This window comes from Poeciliopsis prolifica, unplaced genomic scaffold (genome assembly GCF_027474105.1).
Source record: "Poeciliopsis prolifica strain line A6 unplaced genomic scaffold, Auburn_PproV2 SCAFFOLD007, whole genome shotgun sequence".
Taxonomy (NCBI): domain Eukaryota; kingdom Metazoa; phylum Chordata; class Actinopteri; order Cyprinodontiformes; family Poeciliidae; genus Poeciliopsis; species Poeciliopsis prolifica.
In genome coordinates this window covers 13,703,094-13,712,902 of record NW_026562382.1, presented here as the reverse complement: position 1 = coordinate 13,712,902, position 9,809 = coordinate 13,703,094, and the positions used below count along the sequence as shown (strand labels likewise).

Sequence of the window (9,809 nt, the reverse complement as noted above, 5' to 3'; positions counted from 1 at the left end):
TTCTATTTATGAATACACCAGTGATGCAGAGCAATATATGAACTGGGGAAATATGAGCTACCATCCACATGATACATTTTCCAAGAAACCTTTTGTTGTTTTTGCAAAAGAATGCAAAAAAAAAAAAAAAAAAAAAAAAACCTTGTGTTGGGCCTATTACAACTGCAGCCCTTAATAATGAGTGTGCGCATTTGTACATTTTAGATCTGCTGCTTTCCAGGTAAATACTGGGTCTAGGTTTTTCCATTGCTTTTTGTTCATATTCACATTATGTGGGACACAGGCTTGCAAACAATCAGTGTTCATGACCAAGAGGAATGTATTACAAAGGCTAGTGGAAACATTTCTGTGCATACATATAAGAACACAAACACTGTAAAAAAGAACCGTCTATTTCTGATATCTAGCTTCCTTTATTATTCTTAGTTTTCAAGAGGTTTGTTAGTGTGCAAACATTTTTTGCTAACATTTCTTGGTGTGTTTTAGCATTGTTGTTTAGCTAAAATGGATTCTAGCTAAATGGATTTACAGTGCAATCCTGGTCTTCACCAAAAGTTTTTTTTTTATACCGGGTGACAGAACTTTATTGCACAGTGCATTGCAAAAGCATACAAAAGCCAACGGGGCTTTGTATGGCTTTCTTCTTCCAAGGTTTTCATCAAGGACAGATTCGGGGATTGCAGGACAAATACTGGTCATGTCATCAGGTTCTCCCACCTGATCTGTGAATCTTTCCAACTCTTTCAGAATTATAATGGGCCTCTTGACTGCTTCTGTGATTGATAGCTTCCTGGCCTAGCCAATATTTGACAGCCATCTCTTTTTAGGTTTGCTGTTGCACTCCATTAGTAGAAAAATCATAAAGAAATGTTGTAATGAACAGTGCTCTATGAGCTGTTCAAAGGTGGGGATATTATTTTTTTCTTATAACCTAACCCTATTTTTATTTTCTCCACAACATTATGCTGAGAGTGCTCCTTGGTCTTAATTATGCTGTTTGGTAACTAATGTGCTCTAATAAATCTATACAACCTTCAACTACCACTTGAAAAAACCTTAAAGTGAAATAACAACTGTAAACGGTGTAAACATATTACAGTTTTTCACTTCTTAATCATGGGCTGTTTTTTTGTTGGCCCGTCACACTCAATTAAAATGAAATACAGACAATTTTGTGGATGCAACTTAACTAAATGTGAAATACCTAAAAGAGACTAAATTATTTAACAAAACAGTTTCCATCACACACCTAAGCAACACAGAATAATAATTAGATTCAGAAATAAATATGATATGGATCAAAAGTGATGAATCACAATGTAGATTGAGAAGAAAATACATCACATGTATTGCAACAGCCCTTGAAAAATAGTTTTATTTTGATTACAAAAATACATTCAAGATTAAAGTGAGATGGTCAAAGAACAGGAGAGACAATTTAGTATTCAGTACAGCCTCTCCAATAATGAGCTATATCCTTAGAGGGCATGTTAAGGAGTAGAGCAAAACTGCACATTGAGTTTTTGGTAGATATATTTTCTTTTCAGTTTTATCTAGTACTTAAAATATGTACTTACATTTATTTGACATAATCAAAGAATATCAGCATTATGGTCAGCTGAAGATAATAATTGATGATTATTGAAAATTTGATCTAGTCACCCAGCTACAAAGAAAACTGTTAAATTTCATAAATATTAAGATCTAGTAAATTAGGAAAGAAAAAAGTTAAGAAACACAAGATCAATTTATAAACTTCATTTGTTCATGTGTGCATAAAATTATAAGTAATAATTTGGTAAACATAATTTCATTTAACCTGCATTTGATCATACTTTGCACATGCTACAGGTATTTTACATTGGGTAAATGAACCTTCAGTCAGCTCTATGTCTTAACAGCCTTAATGGTACCCAGGTCTTCAAAGTCGTCTTCACCGCGAATTGGGATGGTTTCCATGCCAATATTTCCCATGGCAAAATTGATGAAGACCTGCGGGGATTCAGTAATAATGTAAGATGGAAGGCACAGTAAAAAGTAATAATTTCTTCTGAAGAAAACTGTAATATTTTGTTTATCGTCTGGTCAGCTTCACAGTCCAACCCCCCTCTTTTTCTTCCATCTATGGTGTCTTCCAATCCCAGAGCCCCAAAGGGTTTAGAGTAGTTGAAGAATATCAGCTTTGGCTGCATATAAAGCTCATGGATTCTCTTCCAAACTCATATTCCATTTATTTTCCCTCAGGCATACCCTCTGTCAGTTTTCCTCTGACTCTTTTAAACTTTCTATGCTCTGTCTTTCACTCCCACTCAGCTTTCTTCTGTCCCTGCTTCCCCTACCACCCTCCCGCTCTTTCTCTCATCTTGTGTCCCTTTTTTCTGTCCCCAGCTACCATCTCCCCAACACCACAAAGTGACACAGTACTTCCTTCCCTCTCTCTCTCTCTGTGTCTCTCTCTCTGTCTATGTTCTGTTTCTTTTTCCTCACCTCATCCAGTGTGGTCTGGCTCACAGAGAAGTGTTTGATCCGCAGATCATGCTTGTTGGACTCGAGCTGGCTGAAGATGTCAGCAACCCCACCAGGAGCATTTGGTATGTGGTATTCCACCATGGCAGAGTGCTGGTCCTGTGTGTTGAGAAAGAAAGCAGAGTTTGTATTTAAAGTTTGTGAAAACAAAAAAACTCTCAGTGAAACCAAACATAGTGTACTGAACATTAGACATAAAGACATTTGCTCCAGGAGAAAATCGACATTCTTTGATAGCCAATCCACAATAAGCTATATACAAACTGAATGTCAAGAACAAACCTGAGGCATATTATATTCCGAGATATTTAGCAAAACAATCTCACACTTTTGGAAAGCAGTAAACTTAACTGACCAATAGCAAAAAACAACTCAAATTATTTTTAAGCCTGCTGTAAATAACCTCGTCATTGTGATTTAAAATGAATCCACATTTGTTTGCCTCCAAAGCTAACAAGCAGGGATACTGGTTAATGGCTACTGAGATATATGCCAAGACCAAGGTGCTTGTACAACACCTAAAACATTTACAATGGCTTATGCAGGTACCTTTGTTTCATTGTCAAGTTTGTGGTGAATAGTTATTTACAGAGTAAGTCGATTATTTATTTAAACAAAAAATAGCAAGCGGAGGGAGTGTGCCATCACTGATCATCCTGTTTGAAACACATACTGAGAATAGAAAATGAAATACAGAAAATACAGATGTTCAAAATAATTATATATTTACATTTCTGTCAGGTATCTGATTTCATCTGAAACCTTTCACAGATTACGTTCTCAGTAAGTGTTTCACTCCATTTCAAGTTTAATAGTCACTGGCTTATGGTTTAATAACCACCAAATGCAAACTTAAGTGATTTGAAGCTTTAAAAAACAGCATTTGCACAAACCACTAATTTGTCTGATTGGATCTTGGCCCCTCTCAAACTTGGTATTAGCTTCAGCATCAGGGGCCAGCTAATCTGGGTTTAAACTGAATGAAGATGGGAAAGTAATCAATTAAAACCTTCTAAGTTTTACTGATCAATATAGTAATGCTATGAATGTTTTCAGGCTGCATGTAATTAAAGATGCAGCAACCCTCTGAACCTATCATTTTGTTTGGAATATGTTTACAATGTGAAAACAAATTTTCAACGATTGGTAAGTATTTAGAAGCTGAGGAGTTACAAATGTCCTTCAGTTTTTAACAAACAGGAAGAATTACATCTAAACCCACATTCATGTTTATGCACCAGCTTGTTGACACTTAGTTTTTTCACATTAAATAATGTAGAATGTTAGAATAAAGTTGTCAGACTACTTGAGAGAAAAAAAAAAAATATTTACTGCCTCTGGCTAAACGCAGCGACTGTGCCATGTAATTTCAGTGACACTGTCAGACATTACTTGGCAATATTTTAACTGTTCTTCTGTCTGTTTTTATAATGCTGGGTCATGGTAAGTTTATGGTTGATAGATTTCAATTAATTTGCAGAGACAAAGTTTCAGCAAGTTCAGAAGCTATGTTCACAATTATTTTGCATTAACACAAGTAACCTCTGACTGAGGAAAGACCAAAGCACAATTTTTATTTATTTTTATTTTATAATACTGTTGGAGCATAGGACTATAATGGGCTTGTAAGGGTAATAGAACTTTTTTTTCCAGGCAACATAATTTCAACTTGATGCTTTCATATATTTTTGTGTGAAACAGAAATAAAAGTTTGCTTTTATAGAAATTAAATTTTGTAATAAAATATGTCTTAGAACATTAGGTGCAATTTGTTTGTACAAAAATGTCACAAAAATAGTATTATGAAGTTGTTCAAAAATATACATATGACCGATTCAGTCCTGTAAGATTAAACTATTTTTTAATACAACTATTTACATAATTAAACTTTGGTGAAAACAGCACATTTTCACCAAACTTTTAAGCTGCTAAAATTTCTGGTTCCAAATATGTCTTTTCAATGTGTGTCAATAAGGGAGAGAAACACATTGACTTAAAAGACTCAGATCCTACTTTATTTCATAATCACGGTACATCTGCTATTTTTCTTTACAACAAACATAAATAAATGTCTCGCTACATTTATTAAAGCATGTGACAGTCTTTCATGTTAACTCTGTTAAGTACTTTTGACTCCTTTGACGAGTTGACGAAGCTCACCTTGAGAAACGTGGTGGGGAATTTGCCCTGCATGAAAGCAGTGATTGCCTCTGTGTCGCACAAAGGCTTGGCCAAGTACATTTTCACAGTGAACCCGCTGCCAAACCTGCAAAAAATACATTTTTTCACAAACAATGAACTGTTATTACATGTCTGAGGGGTGGCAAACGTGTGGGTGAAGAAGAGAGCGGAAGTGTGTTGAAGGATGAGCAGAGGTCACTAACCTGTTCTTGATGTGCTGCAGGGAGCCCAGGCATCGGAACTGACCTTTCACCATGATGGCAAGACGGCTGCAAAGCGCCTCACACTCCTCCATGCTGAGATCCGGAGACAAGGGGAGAAAGATAAAAGGTCATGCAAGGGCCATTCAAACTTAGAATGATTAGTCTTAAATATTATTATTTCAACATATTTCATTTGCAAAACACCAGGAAAGAGAGGAAAAACACAAAGCATATGGTGCTACACTGCTATCCAACTTGTTTGTCCAGTTTTGATTTCTTTTATATTCTTACTCCTATTAATAAAAAGGCAAAGTATAAATTTTAGTCAAATGAAATTAGAATACTAAACAAAATTTACTTCTTACCTGTGAGAGGTTAGAACAACTGCAGATTTGCCCCTCACTTCCTCTGAGATGATCTTCCATAGATGACGCTTAGTGCGTGGATCCATGCCAGAGCTTGGTTCATCCTGGAAAGATGAAATGAGTGAATGGAGAAGAGGAGTGCATTGACTTTAGTATTAGAGATGCGATGACAAAGTGGTATGTGATTGGAATCAGCCCATTTTCCTCATCATCATCTCAAAAATTTCACCTTTATCCTAACGATGAACCCACTGCTTCAATCACTACCAGATTGTGTTCTTTAAATAAATGCAGTGTGAATGAAATATTACTGAGGTTTCTCTCAGAATGCAGTTATTTCAGAATTAGCATGGCATTGAAAAGGTGAAGATGTAAAACACTATTTAAAAGAAAGCTGTATTTTCTAAGACATCAAGACATGTAATTCCTTCAAGGTTGGAGACAACAAGACTTTCAGCAGAAAACAATAAGCCCGAGCAAAGCACATCAAAGTTGCTCAGTTTGATTATTTTGAGCTTTGAACATCTGGTTTTATGAAATATTATGGAGCATTGGGAGCCTTTTAGAAATTTCAGAAGTTATAAAGAAATTGCTATTTTCACCATACTAATTGTGTACATATAACAGTAAAGAAAACTAAAATGCTAATTCTACAATAATTTTGTTTTAGTTTCAAAACAATAAAAAGTCAGTGTTTTACAATATATCTTGTCTTACATCTTCTGGTATCATAGTTTGTAAATCAAAATCAGGCTCATATCAGTACTGAACAGTCTTGACAAAACTTGACAAAAATTGCAGAAAAATAATTGGCTTGTGACAGAGGCTGGCTTGTACCATACATTGGAAGAAAATGTTGGTTTACTTTTGGTAAAGCAAAGAAAGATATTGAGAGACTGAAGGAATACTAAAAATAAAGTCTAAACCTACAAGAAATATAGTGCCGTATATCTTTGAGATGTGCAGTAATTAATAAGAGCCACTCAATCCAAGGGATCATGACAAATACAATGTGCGAATATCTAATTTACGTTAAGGACCATTAAAAAACTATAATCAACTAGCTTGATATTATCATTTTGGTGACCATCGAGGGAAATAATTAGCCAGGTGGGGTTGTATAGCAGGTGCATCCTCCTTACCAGTAGCAGGATTTGTGGATGTCCGATGAGCGCAAGAGCAGTGGAGAGCTTTCTGCGCGTTCCGCAGCTGTATCCATCTGTGATGATGTTTTTGTAGTAATTCAGCTCTAGCCTCTTCAGAAGGTAGTTCACCACCTATCAGGGAAGGAAGCATGAAGGGTTTAAACAAAGGATGAGCAGAATAACTAGTACCATAGGTTTGTCCTCTACATGTTTATTTTCTTTAATAAAATGCAATAACATTATAATGTTCAAAAATGACTGATTATTTATAGAACTGAAGGTTAAATTTAAAGGAAAAGTCTTGTCAGTTGTCTACACACACTCTTCATTGGCAACGTCAGAATTTTAGAAAATAACTCGTGTTTGAATTTAATAGAGATCTTCTCTAACTCCTTTTTTGCCACTAGTGGAAAACTCAAAACTCAAATAAACAATTTTTCTGAAAGGTTCCCTTAATCTTCTGACTCCAAATCTGTTGAAAGTTTGTTGAAAATGCTTTAAAATCAGCTCCATGCCAGGAGACCAATTTAAACAAACTCTAGTATTTATGATAAAAAATAATGGACAAACATCCTGCCAAAAAGTATACCAGAATCTTGCTGATGGCTATAAAAGTGTGTGGTTTCTCTGTTACTTGCTGAGAGACATTCATCAAGAAGTATATATTTGAGCCTTCATGACTCATTTTGACACTGTCTGGATGAAGACGTGTACAAAAAAAAAAAAATCACATTGTTAAAAAAAAAAAAAAAAATCACAGAATTTGCCATTGGCAAAATCATTCCTCCCCGGAAAATGTGTATGTAAACCTCTGATTGTAGCTGTATGGTATTTCCAACACGGAAAACTAAAAGCCATTCAATTGTTAACTAAAGCAGATCTAAACCAACAGGCTGAAAGTTGATTTCCTACCCATTTAATCCACCAAATGGATGCTCTCAGAGGAGGTCCAAAAAGCCACTACTGCTTTGAGCATATACTCAGCAGGGAAATGTGGATTTACAAGGACAAAGAGCAAACAGTGGCCTGCCCCTCACTGGGAACTTGATATTAATGGTCTTACAGTAATTGCTTTCTCCTATTCAGTCCACTACAGCAACACAGTAAATTACACAAGGTGTCTATCAGCTTCGCTCGCATGCATATTTAATATTGTTTGCACTACAATGATGACATTACATGGTGACTTTACTCTATCAAAAACTGGCAGCAATCCTAAGGCAGCAGGAACTGATGCAGGAAAATCCATTTGGTGCAAGTCAGTAAATTCTTTTTTTTGCAAAGGAATAAGTCAACAAAGCAGAAGGATACCTAAGGTATCCTAAAAATATCTCCACTGTTTTCTTTTTATCAATCACATGGAACTGTGGGCTCTAATACTAATGTGCTTTAAAAAAAAAGCTTGAGGTAATTTCCAATAAAACTATGGTCATTTCCTGACCAGCTGGAGAGTTGAGAAAGCAGATCAATAGAGCAAGCTAATGCAATAGATACCTCAGTTGGCTTAGATTTTCTACTTTTCCTTTGTAAGAGGATTTCAGCTGTAACTCTTGTTTTTTTCTGTTTGGTTCACTGATCCAGGTAGTTGAATAATGTCTACAAAATTAAATAGTTACAAAAACCACTCAGTATTCACCTACCGAATCTGAAGGACTAGTAGCTACAGCTTATTCCATTCCTGCCAGGTTCAGATCAAAATTTGTTGTGTTTTCATGTTCTCTCATAAAAGCTACTCTCCAGCACCTTTGATGTAACAACTCATTAAGCCGACAAAACCATGTCAATGTGAAATGACCCCATTAAGGTTTGTCTCATTATCCACAGCAAGGGGACTGTCAGCGGGAGACATCATCAAGAGAAATTCTATATATAACTTCATCTTGGTGAATTAGGCTGACACTGCTGTTGTGGCTATTACAACCATTGTTGTCATTAGCCTGATCAGATGGAGGCGAAGGGCCTGCGACAACAGCGGCGACAGTGATTAGTGTCAGACATCTATTTCTGTGCTTCATTGTTTCTCTGTGTCTTTGAGTGTCTGCGTGTACTTGCTGATGTTGTCTCTGGTTCTGTTGATAACATGACTGAGAGTGTCAGAGACAATCAATGTTTTTTAGTTTCTGTGGAAAATGGAGCGCAGGAAGAGAAAGGGAGGCAGATTTTTTTTTTTTCTGCGTATAATCCAGATTTGTCATGACAACTGCCACACCAGCTGTCAGTACTTATGAGAAATGATAGTACGTTTCAGCAGACTACTAGAAGTCAAAAAAGCGATAAACATATCTTACATTGTATGAAGACAACTTTCTGGCCCCTTTTATCTTTGATCTATGACATCATTCTCGAACGTCACCTCAGTCGACTTTAGCTAGATCAATGTTAGCTTTTAGAGATTTATTGCTTTGTTCTCTGAACTAATAAATTAAGGTGAGGGCACACAAAGGCGTGCTTATTTTGTGTGGTCAGTAAGGTGGGCTATAAAAAGATTAATGAGTTAGAAAAGCATGAGTCATGAAACATGACTGATTGAATCTCTCTTTTAACCTGAGTGGATGACCAGGCTTATTTACACTGAACTCACAAACCCCTTAAGTTAAGTGGCACAGATTTTCAGCTGTATTTTGGTATTTCCATGGAGATAAGCCGCATGATCACAAAGTGTATCTACTGTAAATGCAATGGAAATAAATACACCTATTCAATTTCTGCATTAAACAGATGATGCAAAGATTATATTATCTAAACACCTGAGTAATTTCTTCTGAGCAGATATTGGTTTAGATTACAGAAATAAATATATATATAATTTTATCATTGAACATATTTAATCATCTTAGTCCCTAAAAGAAACAGATTTTAAGTCATATTTTATTATGGTACTGTACCAGATAAGCATGTTAGAGTATGTGGTTTTCATGAAATAGAATAGCATCTGGTAAAAATACTAGTTTCAATGTATTTAAGCAAAAAATTACAAGAAATTTTTTTTTACCATGAGCTAATTACTTAACTGCTGGATCAATTTATTTTGTAATCTGAATATAAATTTGTTAAATAAATATGCTTTAACTTACACAAAGTGTGTTAATATAGAGCTACTGCAGTGACCTAAAAGTAAGTCTATCAAGTGCAATAATCACGAGAATACACATAGAGCCTACAGAAAAGAAAAGAAAAATCAGAATTTTAAAAGAAAAATATCCCAAAAGTAATTTATGTTGAATTGCCTTTGGAGTGCAACAACCAGAATAGGAAAGGACCAGAAATATAAAATAATTAATCTATAATTATTGATCCATGACTATTTAATTTTATGCATGAAAGTTCACTGCCTTGGGATCTAGCAATGCACCTGCCATGACGGAAGCTGATCAGGGAAAAACACAAGA

The 9,809-nt window shown here is 35.4% G+C and overlaps 1 protein-coding gene across 1 annotated transcript in view; it reads right to left on the bottom strand.

Annotated features, from left to right (window-relative positions):
- Positions 1–1,347: 1,347 nt before the first annotated feature.
- abca12 (ATP-binding cassette, sub-family A (ABC1), member 12) overlaps positions 1,348–9,809 on the bottom strand; it is a 65,899-nt gene continuing 57,437 nt past the window's right edge. The window contains exons 66-71 of the mRNA XM_055032055.1: positions 6,418–6,552; positions 5,276–5,379; positions 4,911–5,003; positions 4,687–4,792; positions 2,488–2,625; positions 1,348–1,992 (exon numbers count right to left, since the gene is read on the bottom strand). Of these exons, the coding sequence (XP_054888030.1) occupies positions 1,888–1,992; positions 2,488–2,625; positions 4,687–4,792; positions 4,911–5,003; positions 5,276–5,379; positions 6,418–6,552 (681 nt within the window). The 3' untranslated portion in view covers positions 1,348–1,887. The remainder of the gene's footprint in view (positions 1,993–2,487; positions 2,626–4,686; positions 4,793–4,910; positions 5,004–5,275; positions 5,380–6,417; positions 6,553–9,809) is intronic.